Genomic DNA, 16881 nt, shown 5'->3' on the forward strand with positions numbered 1-16881 from the left:
ATTTTATCACCGTATCTGCTAACTCTGCTCCTTTGAATAGAGAAGTACACCCCACCCAACTCATCATCAAGTCTTTTCCCTTCCTCTCCCTTGTACTATGTCTTGAATCAGTTTCTTAGTCCATCTCCATCCAGCTGGTGGACAAAGGAACCCTAATGTTTTATTATGTCACTGCTCTTTCATGCCATGTGGTGTCACTGTTGCACTCCTGCCTAGTCCTCCTGGTCCCAAAGCAGCATCATTCAGTGACTTAGCCACCTTCACCACCAAGAGAAATGCTCTGTTCGGCATAGGTGCCCTTCAAAAGCTCCTTCTTGGTAGGTTTTATCAGTTTCATCTCTTGGTACCTAATTCTCTTTCCAAGAGAATACTCTTTCCAAGTCTCTGAAAGTGCCATACACTGTGGATCTCAGTTATTTGCCTCCAAACTCACTATTCTACCACCCAGTTGCATAGATGCTAATTGGAGGTAAGTGTATTTACTTTTACATAACATTATATAGTTTATAAAATAAAATTATAATAGTGTATGTAAGATATATGTGTATACCACAGGCTACATGTATACATGTCTAATTCTATATTGTTTGTAACCTAAGCTATACTGGAATAAAACAAAGCTCTCTAAGTACGAATCATTATTCTATCATTGTATTATGTACAGTTAACCTCTTTGTGCTTCTGCTTATTTATAAAGTAAGTACAAATAATAGTACTTACTGAAAGGGAATCTATGAGGATAAAATGAGTTAATACATGTGAAGTATTTTGAAATAATGTCTGGCATACAATAAGTACTTAGTACTGGATTTTGAGGTATTCCATATTTTTATATTGCATTTTGATATCCTATGCCTATTTTAGCATATCTAAACTTAAGAAATGTCTTAAAGCATTGCAGTATTTCATAGGTTTTTTTTCCATTTTCAGTAGTATGTAAAATAATGATGTCCTTTTTATAACCAGTAAGATCTTAAGTCAGTGAATTATGTCATATGAATATTGTTTTAGCCTTATTTTTAAAAATTACACTTGGGGCTAGAGATATGTCTCAGTGGTTAAGAGTGTGTTATCTGAGTTTGGCTCCCAGCATTCCTCCCAGGATTAGCTCCAAGAAATGGAATATATCTGGCTTCCTCTGACACCCACTGTCATGCACATACCTGCTATATACAACATGCACAATTAAAAGTAATAAAAATAAAAGTTACATTTATATATTTATCGTATGTGTGTGTGTGTGTGTGTGTGTGTTCCCATGTCATGGTGAATGTATGTGCAAGTATGATTGTGTGGGTGTGTAAGTCAGAAGACATTAAAAAAAAGTCAGTTCTCTCTTTCTACCAAATTCATGTTGTCAGGCTTGTTGACAAGTACCTTTACCCATCTTAGATAGCTCTACAACCCCATTATTCCTGCTTCCCCAGACAATGAAGCCTTTTCATATTACCAAGAGCAGATTATCTTCTAAGCCTTTATCTACCTTAATTGTATTTCTTTAATCTTCAAAAAGAAGCTGGGCTTGGTGGCATATGCAAAAACCCAAACAAGCAAAAAAGATAAAACAAACAAACAAAAAACAGAAAAAGGCAGCTTTAAAACTCTTCTTGGTATCCCTTCTGCAAGAAGAAAGACTCCAAAACACAGACAAGGACATCCTATTCATGAACATGTATTTCCATGTTCATTCTTGGAGCGTTAAACTACTCATACAATCATTTCAATATCCTCCACAGCAGAGACCTCCTCAAGCCTTCTCAGGGTCCCCTTCCCTTCACTATGGTGGGCTGAGGGCTCCAGGAAACTCAGTGATTTATCACACTGTGAGAACCCCTTGTGATTATCCCTTTAAGCTCACGTGTTTACCTCTTGTCATATTATGAGGAAACTTCCTGTTTGCCCATTTGCTCTTGTATACTAATTCTTATATACTTATTTTCCACACATCCTCTAACACAATATTCTCTTGTTTCCAGAATCCAAGTTAAACAGCATGAGGAAGAACATTCTTGCACAGGTGCAAAGTGAATGCTGGAGCCGTAATCAGCGGCTGATGACAGAGTTGACAGATTTCTTACGGGTCTTCCAAACCATCAACTCAGACATCCATGCCATTGCACAGTGCTCCCAGAAGGTACAGTCTCCTCATCCTTTCTTCCTCATATATCTGGGGCCCCTGCCTGCTCAAGGGCTCAGCACACTCTTTTTAGATTTCTGTTGAGCTTTACAGGCTTTGATGAGCTTGAACTATGCTTACATATGTCATCTGTCCTTGCTGAGTCTTGCCCTCTTTGTGCAGTGCTCTGCTTCTACATGTCAGGAGCAGATCCTGAAGAGACAAGAGAGTCTTTCTATAAGATAGTATTCTCAACCTGTGGGGCGAGGCCCCTTTGGGCATCCAACAGCCCAAACTGGTTGCCTAAGATCATTAGAAAACACAAATATTTACACTGGGATTCATAACTGTAGCAAAATTACAGTTAGAAGTAGCAATGAAATAGTTTTATGGTTGGAGATCAGCACAATTTGAGGAAGTGTAGTAAAGGGGCACAGCATTAGGAAGGCTGAGAACCACTGCTTTAAGAGGTATGGTTCTTTTCCTTGGGTCAGTAGGTAATTTAGAGATGTGTTGCCTTGTCATCAAGTCTAGAAGATAAAAAACTAAACTGCCTTTAGGACCTAAGTCAAAAGGGACTCTGATCCTACATAACTCTCCTATCTTGAATGGTTTAAATGCTGAAGCTGGGCCTGGAGCCTCCAGATGCCCACTCTGGAAAATGGGATTGCCTTTTGAGGGTGAGTCTAAAGAAGTGGTCAGGGTTGTTGGGGTGCTGGTCTCATGCTGTAATCTCTGCAGTTGAATGAAGCTAATGAGCAATACAGCCAGCTGGAGGAGCGAGTGGAATATGTCCGATCACTCCATGACCTCATCCGCAACCACTGTGGCCTTTTTATTGCTGAGAATGAGACTCTAGATATTTCGGTGAGAGAACAATTCAAGTTATCATTCATTCCTACTGGCCTCACCACTCTACAACCATATCTCACTGTCCTCTGCTTGCCCCACAGCTTCTGGACCTATGGGAGGCATTTCAGTTTGAGAGAAGCCAGGCTTCAGAGTTCCTGCTTAGTAAGCAACATTCCATTGTGCCCAAGCTGCAACAGCTGATGGCAGCAGCATTGGCAGAGCTGGAAGGCCTGCTGGCAAAGGCTCTGTCTGGTCCCTTCATGGATCCTTCACAGGAACAGAGGAGTACCGAGCACCAGCTTACTGCCTTGGAGCATCAGTTCTTGAATATACTAAAAAATTTCAATGACCTACGTTATGCTTACAACACCTTTACTGGTACTGATCTTCACCTTCTTTCTCCTCTTTCACCCTATGATGGACCCTCCAACTAAGATAAGGGTTGGAACTCCAGGTATTGTGTCTTCTGTGGTCCTAAGCAAGCCTTTGGAATCAGTACCTCCACTAGTCTCTTTTATGAACAAACTGCAGGACAAAAAAAAAAAAAAAAAAAAAAAGGCTTATTTTTTGTCTCAGGTGTTATGCTAGTGGATACATGAAGTTCACTGTCTGGTAGGGAAAACAAATAGCTGAATGTTTCATTAGATTAAACCCCTGGGTTCAGTGCTGATTAGGGAGAACGTGTACACTCATTGGAAAACTTAGCATTGGTCAGTGTTGTCCAATTCCAAGCAGCAGGTCATAGAAAAGAACAGTCAAGATCTTGATATGGTAACCACTGTCTCCAGCCAACAAACGTATGTATCTAGAAACAAAACTGGTGAGGGTCTTACTGTCCCACAGGAGCCAACTGGAACAAAGCCATTGGTCTGAGACCAGGACACTACAGGAGGGTAGCTGTGCTGGTTCCCTTCTGCATGTAACTGCATGGGCTGTTTTCTCATATACAGTCACTTATTTCTTGGGAGGGTGCATTGTGAGCTGCTCCTTGGTCAGCTATCAACTGGGCCTTATGGCCAGGTAAAATGGGAGATGCTTTAGAGCCATCCTTCATCAGGAATTTTTCTCTTTTAGTTATGGGAAGCCTTCAGCCCATATCCTAACTGATATCAACTATAGACTTGACCCTTCCCATTAGGAGTTTAAATTATTGATAAACAAACAAACAAACACAGGGTAGAGGAGTCAGGCCAAGTGGTATTAGGTTCAGAGAACTGTATAGCAGTGTGTTCACTTCCTTCTTCTGTCCCCAGCTTCTCACCTAATCCCAGCTTTTGTAAAAATAATCTAGTCCTTTAGATCCTCTTGTTTTAATAAGCATCTTCATTCGCTTACTCATGCATTCAACATTTTGGTTAGTGCCTGCCATGTATTGAACTCAAAGTACATCAGTGACCAAATGACAAAACATCTTCTATAATGGACCCAATATTGCCGCTGAAGAAGAAAGATGATAGATAATAATTATAAAATATAACTAAATTATGCAGCACATTAGAAAGCGATAGGTAACCTAGAAAAAATAAACATAGAAGAGTGTCTGAAAATGCCAAATGAGTGGAGAACAATGTTTTATGGGATAGGTATTATTCAAACAAGAATTTGAAGTTAGAGGTGGTGAAGGTGTGAATGGTGGTTCTCTGTGGCAAGAGTTTTCTATGAAGAATGAACTGCCAGTCAAAGGCCCTGGCAGAAGGTAGTGTGACTGGTATATCTGAGCTGTAGTCAAGTTCACTGCAATTGGAATTGAGTGGATGAGCTAGTGACTAATAGAAGAGAAGCTCTATTTTAGCACTGTGTGGTTTGCCCAGGAATCCTTTCTTTGAAACAATTGCTCTTTAGATGGCCCCATTTCCTATTGTTGAACTGAAAGATTTACATAGGTACCACACCATCTTTTTTTTTTTAACTTTTGTTCATTAAGGGCTTTTCACTAACCCATTCTTCCAATAACCCAAGCCTCAGCCAGTCTTATTTCACAGGGAATGAGTGTCCTATGTCCCCACCCGTTTCTGGGAGCCGACCTATTGTACTGCAGCAGCGCATCTGGAGGCTCTACCGAATCATCTCTGAAAACTTCAGTGAGTGGAAGTGCATGGCTTTTACCAAGGTACTTCTGGGAGCTCTCACCTAGAGTAGAAGCCGGCCAGGCAGAGTGGGTGGGGGTCAGTCTGACAGTGAATTCTTCTCTGTGCAGTTCAGTCTTTCTATGGCCCGAGAGAAGACAGATGCCTGGTTGACAGAGGCTGCACGGCTCAGCACCACCCTGGGGCTGCACAGTCCAGTGCTACAACGCTGTATGCGCATGCTAGAGGAGTTTCGAAGCTACCTGCCCTTGCTCACCAAGCTGGGCGGCCTCCAGCTTCAGAATTTTAACTCCCAATCCCTCTTGAGAGGTGTGTTTGGCTAGAGACAGGATAGAGGGATGGGAAAGGCACAGTGTTTAGAGCAATCCCCCTTCTGCTCCTGCTGGAAACCCTGTGTCCTCTTTCCCACATATGCTAAACTCATTTCATCCAGGAGGAACGCATTTCTTTGCTACCTCATTACAACACAAGGTCTCTCAACTGATGGGATTGGACATGGGTTGGAGTTTCAGATTTGTGCTTGACCCTTGGGTTTTGGGTTCTTGGCCTTGTGTTGTACTCCTGATCTTGCACTGCAGTCCAAGCTGGTCCTGGCTCAGGGTAGAAATGAGCTCTGGGATATGAGCTCCATTGAACCATGTGCTAGATGTTGTTCTGACTTGCCTATTCTATTCCAGTGTTAGGGCTGGGCGGTCTCCAAAGCTTTGACCTTCTCCCATTGGGCCAGCTGCTCAACTGTCCACTGCTGGAATTCTCAGACCGAATCAATCAGGTGGAGCCCACAAGGAGGAGGGGGCTGGTTGGAACCATATTTTGTAATAAAGCCAGTCAAGGCCTACTAGTTCCTTGGGCTATGGGGAAAGTGATTGGCATGTAGGTGAGAGGGAAGTTGGGACATCACTGAAGCCTGATGGGTCCACTCCTCCTTCGTCTAGACCCCCACACTCCAGGCCCTTGAGTTCTGCCTCAGATCCAATCCTCAAGTCCCAGTTCCAACACTGTCTTTCCTGGCCACCTGCTAGTTCTGCTTTCTGTGACATACCTTTTCCAGGTGTGGCAGCATGATAAGGAACGAATTCATGCCCAAGATAGCTTACAGCAGATGCAGCAGTACTGGGAGGGCCGCCAACTGCGCCTGCTCAACTTCATCCTGCATGTGCCCTACAAGCCCCCAGCCTCAGAGCGTTCCAAAAGGCAGGCATTCCGAAGCCCCCGGTGGGAGTCAGTGGGCAAGGACAGTGGCACCTTCCTCCTCTCAGGTGAGTCTCAGCCTTTGTGATCCAGTGAATGCCTCCAGCTAAAGGCTTTGCTCATTTACCAAATATGGCTCCTGTAGTCAGGCCCCAATCCTTAATCACAGCTTGAGGCATCCATGTGTTGAGACAGTATCTCCCAAGCTCTCTTAATGTCTTAATCTTTGCAGGAACTCTTCTTTTTAATTAATTATTTTTTCCATCCCTATCACAGTTTCCCCTCCTTCCCTCCTCTCCTCTCAATCCTTCCCCTACCCCATCCCCATTCACTCCTCCTTTCTCTTCAGAAAAAGTCAGGGCTCTCATGTATATCAGCCATCCATGGCATATCAAGTTGTGGTAAGTCTAGACACCTCCTCCTATTGAGGCTGGACAAGGCAACCCAGTAGGAAGAAAGTGTCCCCAAAGCATGTAACAGAGTCAGAAAAAAAACTGCTCCCACTGTTAGGAGTCCCACAAGAAGACCACATTACATGACTAACATGACAGAGGGCCTAGGTCAGTCACATGCAGGTTGGCAGTTCAGTCTCTGGGAGCCTTTATGAGCCCAGATTTGTTGATTCTATGGATTTTCTTGTGGTGTCCTTAGCCCCTCTGGCTCCCATAATTCTTCCTTCCCTTCTTCTGCAGGATTTCCCAAGCTTCACCAAATGTTTCACTTTGGGTCCCTGTATCTGGTTCCATCAGTTGCTGGGTGAAGCCTTTCTGACAACAACTGGGCAAGGCAATGATCTATAAGAATAGCAGAATATCATTAGGAATCATTTCAGTGATTATTTATTTATTGCCAGTCATGTTAGATTCTATCCTTGGTCTCTGGGCTGTCCAGCTTCTGGATCCAGATCCTCCAGGCATTGTCAGGGAAGGGCTTCTGCTCATGGTATGGGTCTCAAACTGGACCAGTCATTGGTTGTTCATTCCCATAATTTCTGTGCTATTTTTACCCCAGCACATCTTGTAGGCAGGGCAAAGGTTATGTGGCTGTGTTGGGGGAGGAGGGTTCCCAATTCCTCCATTGGAGGAACTGCCTGGTTACAGGAGATAGCTGGTTCAGACTCTGTATTCCCCACTACTAGGAGTCTTAGCTAGGGTCACTCTCATAGACTCCTGGGAATCCCCATTGCACTAGGTTCTTAGCTCATCCCAGAGATGCCCCTGACTACAGCTGTCTCTCCCAGTGCTCTTCCCCTCCACCCTCCCCTCACCTGATCCCTCCTATTCCCACACCCCATCCATATCCCTCCCCCATCCACCTGTGATGTCTGTTCTATTTCTCCTTCACAGTGACATTCATGTGTCCCCCTTGAACCCTCCTTGCTACTTAGTTTCTTTTGGGTTTGTAGATTGTAGAATAGTTATCCTTTAGTGCTAATACCCACTTATAAATGAGTATATGCCATGATTGTCTTTTGGGGTTACTTCACTGAGAATCAACTATTCTGGTTATGTCCATTTGCCTGCACATTTCATGATATCATTGTTTTTTTAACAGCTGAGTAATACTCCATTATATAAATGTACCACATTTTCTTTATCAGTTGAGAGATATCTAGGTTGTTTTAAGTTTCTGCCTATTATGAATAGAGCATCAGTGAACATGGATAGAGTTGAATGTATAAAGCTGCTATGAACATAATTGAGCAAGTGTCCTTGTGACAGGTAGACATCCTTTGGGTATATGCTTAGGAGTGCTATAGCTGGGTCTTGAAGTAGATTCATTCCAAATTTTCTGATAAACTGCCATATTGATTTCCAATGTGGCTGTACAAGTTTGCACTCACACCAGCAGTGGAGGAGTGTTCCTCTTGCTCCACACCCTCACCAGAATGAGCTGTCATTTGTATTTTTTATCTTAACCATTCTGACGGGTGTAAGATGGAATATCAGAATAATTTTGATTTGCAACCCTCTGATGGATAAGGATGTTGAACATTTCTTTAGGTATTTCTCATCCATTTGCAATTCCTCTGTTGAGAATTCTCTGTTTAGATCTTTACCTCATTTTTAATTGAATTATTTGGTTTGTTGGTGTCTAGGTTCTTGAGTTTTATATTTTTACAGTCAGCCCTCTGTTGGATGTGGGGTTGGTGGAGATCTTTTCCCATCCTATACCCTGCATTTTGTCCTTTTGACAATGTCCTTTGCCTACAGAAGCTTTTCAGTTTCATGAGGTCCCATTTATTTATTGATGATCTTAGTACCTGTGCTATTGGTATTCTGTTCAAGTAGTTATCTCCTGTGGCAATGAGTTCAAGGCTATTCTCTACTTTTCTCTTCTATCAGATTCAGTGTATCTGGTTTATGTTGAAATGTTTGATCCACTTAAACTTTTTTTTTTTGTGCAGGGTGGTAGATATGGATTTATTTGCAATCTTCTACATCCTGACATCCAGTTAGACCAGCACCATTTGTTGAAGATGCTTTCTTTTTTCTATTGTGTATTTCTGTCTTCTTTATCAAAAATCAGATGTCCACATTAAGTGAATTTACATCTGGGTCTTCAGTTCTATTCCATGGATAAACCTGTTTTTATGCCAATACCCATGTGGTTTTTATTATTACATCTCTGTAGTACAGCTAGAAATCAAGGATGGTGTTACTTTTAGAAGTTCTTTTATTGTACAGGATTGTTTTAGCTATCACAGATTTTTTGTTTTCCTATAAGAAGTTGAATATTGTCTTTTCAAGGTCTGTAAAGACTTGTGTTTGAATTTTGAAGGGGATTGCATTGAATCTGCAGATTGCCTTTAGTAAGATAGCCATTATTACAATTTTAATCCTACTAATCCATGAGTATGGGAGATCTTTCCATACTCTGAATTCTTCTCCAATTTCTTTCTTCAAAGACTTGAAGTTCTTGCCACACAGGTTTTTTACTTGCTTGGTTAGAGTTATACCAAACTATTTTATATTATTTGTGGGTATTATGAAAGGTCTTGTTTCTCTAGTTTCTTTCTCAGTCCATTTGTCATTTGTATATAGGAGAACTACTGTTTTGTTTTGTTTTTTTTTTCAGTTTATTTTGTATCCAGCATTTCACTGAAAATGTTTATCAGCTGTAGAAGTTCCCTGGAGGAATTTTAAGGGTTACTGATGTATACTATCATATCATCAGCAAATAGTAGTAGTTTGATGTCCTTTCCAATTTGTATCCCCTGGATCTCCTTTTGTTGTCTTATTTTTCTAGCTAGAATTTTGGGTAGTTTATTGAATAGATATGAAGAGAGTGGACTTGTCTTGTTCCTGATTTTAGTGTTTCTCTCCATTTAGTTTGATATTGGCTGTCAGCTTGCTGCATATTGCATTTATTATGTTTAGGTATGTCCCTTGTATTCCTGATCTCACCAAGACTTTTATCATGAAGGGGTATTGGATTTTACTAAAGACTTTTCATCATCTAATGAGATGATTGTGTGTTTTTTCTTTCAGTTTGTTTATATGTTGGATTACACTGACAGATTTTTGTATGTTGAACCTTTCCTGCATCTCTGTGTTGAAGTTTACTTGACCATGGTAAATAATCTTTTAATGTGTTGTTGGATTCTGTTTTGGGGTATTTTTGCAACTAAGTTCATGTGGGAAATTGATCTGTAATTTTCTTTCTTTGTTGAGTCTTTGTGTGGTTTAGGTTTCAGGGTAACTGTGGCCTCATAAAATGAATTTGGTAATGGTCTTTCTGTTTCTATTTTGTGGAATTATTTGGGGAGTATTTTTTTAAAAAAAGAGGGGCGGTGATGGCAAATGCTTTTAATCCCAGCATAATCAGGCAGATCTTTGTGAGTTTGAAGCCAGCCTGGTCTGCAGAGTAAGTTTCAGGACATCCAGGACTACACAGAGAAACCCTGTCTTGGAAAAAATAAAGGGAAAAAGTCTTTGTGGTTATTTCTCTCCACTTGTCAATGCTTTGTCCTCTGTATTTTACCCTGCTGAGTTTATGCTTTACCCACCCATCCATTCATTCCTTTTCTCCCAGTTGATAGAAGAGGACTCTGTTGAGTCCCTGAGCCTTGGACCAAGCAAGATCTCAGCTTTATTTACCTTTCTTCTTGGGGCTGGAATGGCTACACTTTTTGTGGCGGTTAACTACACAAGTATGCAGATACGCATAACACTTGTGGCAGATTGTGGCAGTTGTACTTCTGGGTGAGCTCATCAAGGATACCTCAGTGATGCCATCGTGCAAAGCACAGTATCAGGTGCAGGATGTACTCTTTCTCGATGCTGTAGTCAGGCAGTGTGGGGCCATCCTTCAGCTACTTGTTAGCAACATCAACCACTACTGGTCGGGTGGGATGCCTTCCTTGTCTTCCATCTTGGCCATGCCATTCTCCATGGTCTCAATGAACTCAACTTTTAGGGTGATGGTCTTGCCCATCAGGGTCTTCATGAAGATATGCAGGTCTGTTGATTGGCCACCTTGTTGGAAGACAAAGCTATTTTTTTATTTATACCCTCATTAAATTCATGGACCTCCTTTGTGTCAAATAACAGGCATTCCAAGATTAACAAACGCTGCTCTATATCCCTCAAACTAATAGCACTATACATTTGTTTGTTTGTTTATTTATTTATTTCAAGACAGAGTTTCTTTATGTAGCCTTAGTTGTCCTAGAACTAGCTCTGTAGACCAGAATGGTCTTGAACCAGAGATCTGCTGGTGTCTGCCTCCCGAGTTGCGGGATTAAAGATGTGCATGTGGGATTAAAGATGTGCACCACCACTGCCCAGCCAACACCATACATTTAAATGCATGATAGACTACCATATTGAGGGCAGTAGATAAGAGAAGACCAGTTCAAAGACATAGGGTTATTTTTTTTCTTGCTGAATTAGACTTTATTTTGCAATCAACATGATGGGGTCAAGTTATGGAGATTCACAGTGCTAGATTTTGTTCTGTGAACAATAGAAAGTCATAGCCCATTTTAACAGATTACTATCATTTTTATATGTATTTCTTTATTTTTATTTTACATATTGATCCCAGTTTCCTCTCCCACCCTCCCTCTTTCCCTCTCTCCCACCCTCTCATGTCCCCCGACCACCCTCCCCTCCCATTCCCCCCCCACTCCACATGTAGGGCGATGCCCTCCAGGAGGGGCCATCTAAATCTGTCAAGTCATTTGAAGTAGGGACTAGGTCTTCTCTCCTGTCTCTAGGTTAAGGGAGTATCCCTCCATGGGGGATGTGCCCCCAAAGACCTTTTGTGCACCAGGAATACATCCTGGTTCCACTGTCTGAGGTCCCTTAGATTGTGCAGGCCTTCTAGGTGAGACCCATGTTCAGGGGGCTGAGTCAGTCCCATGCTGGATTCACATTTCCTGGATGTTTTATGTTAAGGATTTGTTGAATTTACAGTTTTCTTTGGTCGATGAATCTATTTCCTCTAATTTATCTTCAGCGCCTGAGATTCTGTCTTCCATCTCTTGTATTCTTCTGGTTATGCTTATGTCCCAATCATTTGCTCAGTTTTTCTATTTCCAGCATTCCTTCAATTTGTGTTTTCTTTATTGTCTCTATTTCAGTTTTCAAGTCTTGAACCATTTCCTTCACCTGTTTTATTGTTTTTTTCTTGGCTTTCTGTACTTTCTTTAAGAGATTTATTCATTTCTTCCAACTTTTTGTTTTTTCTTTAAGGGATTTTCTCACATCGTCTTTGAGGGCCTCTATCATTTTTACAAAGATATTTTTTAAGTCATTCTCTCCTGTTTCCTCTGCTTTGGGGTGTTCAGGTCTAGTTGGTATAGAGTCCCTAGATTGTATTCTGGTGGTGTCATGCTTATCTTTCTATTGTTAGGTGTTTTCTTGTATTGCCATCTTCCCATCGCTTCTTCCGGTAGGTGCAGGCGGGGTCTCTCTCTCTCTATGGTACTCCCCCAGTGGGCTTAGGTGGGTCAGAGGTTCGATGTCTGTAGCTCTGGGTGGTTCAAGCACTTTAGGAGGTCTCTCCTCAGGCAGGGGCCCAGCAGTGGGGGTCAAAGATCCAGCAGGCAGGGACTCATGATGGTCCTGCAGGGATAGGTGGATCTCTGGGAGAGACCCTGAACTCCAGCAGAGGACAAGTGGTGGGAGTCAGAGACCAGGCAGGTGGGGATTCCAGGTGGTCCCACGTGGATAGGCAGGAATAGTGTGTGCAGAACAGCTCCAGGAAGTTCCCCGAAGGTGGCAGGATTGTTGGCTCCACCCTCTGTCCCAGTGCTCAACCAGAGAGGTGGGACAGTGGGCAGGGTAGGGTACAGGAGAAGGAGAGGGCAGGCTCTTGGGGGGGGGGGGAAGGGGTATATCAGAGCACCAGGAGCACTGTCGCTGGGGACAGGACACAGCGAGACAGGACAGGAAGCGAGATTAGGGGCCAATCCAGGGAGTTTCCAGGGAAGGGTATGTGGGGATTCAACCCTAATTGGTCCCAGACTCACCTCTAGCAGAGGCCCAGCAATGGGGTCAAAGATCCATCAGGCAGGGACTCAGGATGTTCCCACACAGATAGGTGAATCTAGCTGGGGCCTGGCACTCTCCAGTTGAGGCCTCTAGCAGAGAGAGGCCCAGGGATGGGGGTCCATAACCAGGGTTATTAAGAAAAATACTTCTTTAGGCAGTGGCCCCAGCCTAATGTTTGAAGAAGTTTGTCAGACTTGTAAGGTGATAAAAACATTCCACACAGGAAACAGAACTTTTACAACTTAGGAAAAGAAAGGGTTTATTTGGCTTATAGGTAACAGGCCATCATTGTGGGAAGCCAAGGCTGGAATTCAAGGCAGATATCTGGAGACAGGAACTGAAACAAAGATCACAGAGGAATTATTGTTACTGGCTTGTTGGCTTACTCAGTTACTTCTCTTATATAGCTGAGGCCCACCTGCCTAGGTATGGGTCTGCTTACAATGGGCTGGGCCCTCCTACATAAATTAGTTGTCAAGAAAATATCCACAAATATGCCCACAGATGAAGGTAATTCCTGAACTGAAGTTCCTTCTTCCCAGATGTGTCTAGTTGAGATCTGAAGCTAACTATGACAAAAAGCATCTGAGAAAATGTGTTGGACATTGCTGGTAGGAGAAATTCTCTTATTCAACATAACTGGTATCAGTGAATCCAAGAAATTAGTTAAATATGTAATCATGATAGGTAAGTAGGTAGGTAGCTAGGACTTGAGATTTTTATTTTAGCTAAAATATTTGCTAACATTTTATTCTAAGAACAAGAACTTTTTATTAGCTCACCTTTATCTTCCATGGTTTCCATAAAAGCAGCAACTCTTTTATCACACATATTCCAGTAGTTACAACTCTGTTAGATTACATTATATAATTAATATTGTGACATAACAAAAATCATATTCATTTAACTTGTATTTAATCAGGCATATAATTCAACCTAGAGCAAAAATGCTAGAATATTCTAGAATATTCTAAATAATAGCTTGAGATTTATGCGGTTCTGTTGAATTTTTGTATTTGACAGATGAATCCATTGTGCCATGGCATTGTTGGGTGGGAGAAATAGAAGATGAGGTCTAATTGGAGGAAACAGTTCACTGGGGATGTATCCTTGAGAGCCATATTTTGCTTTGGCTTTTCCCATTTTCCCTTTTCTTTGCTTCCTGGTCACCATGATGTAAACTGTTGTGTTTACTCTCCTCGCCACGATTGGTAAAACCTCTGAGATTATGAACTCAAATAAATCTCTCCCTCCTTAGCAACAAATTTCCAATTAATTCAGCCAGTATATCTATGATAGAATGGGGGAGCATCCACTAGAGGATCTTCCAACTCACAGAACAGGAAACAGGCATGTGCAGTTAGAGAGGTCAGACAATGCAAAATAATTTATTCAGTAATATTTAAATCGTGGAGAATGTTTTATTGTAGGGAAGTGATAAGATCAGATTTTAGTTCAATTGGGAGGCAAAGAATAGAGACTGGAAGGTCAGTTAAAAGACAACAGGTGTAACTCAAGTGGAAAACAATAATGACCTACACTAGAATGGTAGCAATGGAGAATGAGAAAGTGCATGCATTTGGGCTACTTATGAGTCTGTCTGGGCAAAATGTATAGCTATTGCAAATTTGTTGTAGAAGAGGGGGATATGCCTTTTTGTTATAACAGGAATCTTTTTCCTTATCACACATCCATGTGCAGTATTTGCTCTGGAATATCTTACCTATCTGTTTTTACATACAATTCTTGTTCACATCTCTCTTATTTAGGACATTTTCAGTATTGCCTGAAACATATTAAGACCAGATATCTATAGTTAATACACCATAATTCAAAGGACATTGTCTTCCCACTTTTGACATGAGTACATTTTATGCTGATCTTTTTGCCCATGTTTGACCCTGGTTCCACACTTTGTCAATTTGCTTCTTTGTTCTAGCCTACTTTCCTGTATCACCCTTAGATTCCTCTGCTACTAAAGTAATTTTAAAAACTAGTGGAGTATAAACTATGGATTTGTTTGTGAAGTTTAGTTCTTGCACTACTTCTAAGTATAACTTCAGGTACTAAGTAGACTTCTCCAATCTTCACTTGAGTTCACAGTCCTTGGCCTACTTTCTATCCAGCTTTTCCTCTGCCTCTAATTCACACAGAATATTATATGCTTGACATTTTCTCCCTACAGGTTTTCTCCTTTATGTGTATTAGGCTTCTGCCTCAGCTTTGGGTATATTAACCAAGGACATATTTTATGGTGGCCATACACTGTGAAACTAGTGACTTCACTTGCCTGAATGAGCCCAAAATGGTGAATACTTATGTATTTAACTCTTACCCCAGGAAGACATGTTCTTGTAGGGTTAGTGACACTACTAATCATTTACTCTCCCTTTTATATTCTTAACAAAATTAAGAAGGACATATATGAAAAGGATAGTTCAACATTCAAAATATCCCATATGAAAATTTTTTAAAATATAAATATGTTGGCAGACATAACTAGATTAAGACTTTACTCAACCTCTTTTAGCCTCTAGAATCTGAGGTCTGTGTGGGTATATAAAGGAAAAGTGGCATCCAAGCTCTTGGGTAAGTAACTATAGGGATTTGTAGTCTGCTCCACATTCCTTAGATAAGCAAAACAGATGGGTCTTTATGCCTCCCTACTGTTCAGGGGTCATTTAAACAGGGGATAAAACAGAGGACCCAAACTTTTCCAATATCATTTTCTCTTGAGACACTCTGAAATGAAGATACTATGTATTTTCTTTCAAACATGGACAGAGTCCTACACCTATCCAAACCAATCTCTCTCAATTCTGTTGTTAATTCTAGTGTCTATGCTGTACCCAGGCCTGGTCTCACACAAAATTATGGGATAACTCTTTAAGTGGCCCCAAGGAACTAAGATCATGAGAGGAAATTTTGTTCTCAACTTTTCTACCAGGATCCTAGTCATCCCAGAATGGGTATTCTTGCTGCATACATACTATGTAGGGACTTGGAGCCATGAGGCCTCTTTCTAGGATGAAGCTCTGATGCCTTAAAGAATGTCCACAGAACTAGATAAGCATGACAGTATCTGGTGGGAGAAATCAGCTGGCTTAGAGTCTACCCACAGTGCCTGCTTTAAGATCTTAGTTCTCTACCATATTAACTCTATGGGCTGATGCAATTTCTGAAGATAGGCTTTTGGAGCCTATTCCCTATGGAGGGAAACCTTGCTCAGCCTAGATACAGTGGGGAAGAGTCTCCATCCTGCCCCATATGATGTGACAGACTTTGGTGATCCCCCATGGGAAGCCTCACCCTCTCTGAGGAGTGGATGGGGAGAGGGTGAGGGCACTGGAAGGAGAGGGAACTGGGATTGGTATGTAAAATAAAATTGTTTTTAATTTAAATAAAAAAGAAAGGGTATTAAGGCAATTGCCTCCCCTAGGAGATCAAGATATGCTCTTTCCTACCCCAGTCCCTCTCCTTGACTCACATAGAACTGTACCAGCTTAACTGAATTTGACAGTGCATCTTTTTCTTCCAAAGACTACAGCAGCCTGCAAGATGCCATTCAGAACAGTCTCCAGGCACTGTTCAAGATCTTAGCGATCCAAAAGTCAGGAGAGTTGCATAAAACAGCTTTAGAGTGGGTGACCATCATGTATGGCCTAGGTGAGTACAGGGCTCTAGTTGGGTGGATGGATGGAACCTGATGTAGACTGGCCCAGAGGTATGGGGGTGGATATTAGATAGAAGATGTGGACAGAGTAAGGACTTTCCAGGCTCCTTGGTTTGATATGACCAAATTTTTATTTCTAGTAAATGTTTTACTTCCTCTAATCCAATCCCTGAGTTCTGCTGAACAGTATGTTTCTGTTGGGCTAGTGAGTCACTGGAGAGGTCAGATGTATGCTGGACCCCTTGAAGGTGTTAGAACCTTAGAATCTCCCTCAAGTATTTTTCCAACTGCTTACATAGGTGCCCTACTGGAGGTGTGGGTGGCTTTCCAGCAGAAGTGGATTTTTCTAAATAAAGTTCTACATGAGATGAAGATCCCGTTTCCTGGTGCTGAGCTGGTAGGGAAGGGTGTTAAAGAAAGTGGGCAAGAGCTCCTGGGTATCAGGGGTCTGGATGGAAGAGT

General features: G+C 41.7%; 2 protein-coding genes across 2 annotated transcripts in view; one reads left to right on the forward strand and one right to left on the reverse strand.

Moving 5' to 3' along the window:
- The window catches only part of Dnhd1 (dynein heavy chain domain 1), a 63432-nt gene that overhangs the window by 21892 nt on the left and 24659 nt on the right, over window positions 1-16881 (forward strand). Inside the window, exons 12-20 of the mRNA XM_051192563.1 lie at window positions 1977-2134; window positions 2858-2983; window positions 3070-3346; window positions 4951-5078; window positions 5166-5364; window positions 5733-5827; window positions 6107-6314; window positions 16287-16412; window positions 16719-16816. Of these exons, the coding sequence (XP_051048520.1) occupies window positions 1977-2134; window positions 2858-2983; window positions 3070-3346; window positions 4951-5078; window positions 5166-5364; window positions 5733-5827; window positions 6107-6314; window positions 16287-16412; window positions 16719-16816 (1415 nt within the window). The remainder of the gene's footprint in view (window positions 1-1976; window positions 2135-2857; window positions 2984-3069; window positions 3347-4950; window positions 5079-5165; window positions 5365-5732; window positions 5828-6106; window positions 6315-16286; window positions 16413-16718; window positions 16817-16881) is intronic.
- The window catches only part of Rrp8 (ribosomal RNA processing 8), a 46097-nt gene continuing 42204 nt past the window's right edge, over window positions 12989-16881 (reverse strand). Inside the window, exon 9 of the transcript XR_007835015.1 lies at window positions 12989-13083. The gene's annotated coding sequence lies outside the window, so the exon portion shown is untranslated. The remainder of the gene's footprint in view (window positions 13084-16881) is intronic.

This window comes from Phodopus roborovskii, unplaced genomic scaffold, assembly GCF_943737965.1.
Source record: "Phodopus roborovskii unplaced genomic scaffold, PHOROB, whole genome shotgun sequence".
Classification (NCBI taxonomy): domain Eukaryota; kingdom Metazoa; phylum Chordata; class Mammalia; order Rodentia; family Cricetidae; genus Phodopus; species Phodopus roborovskii.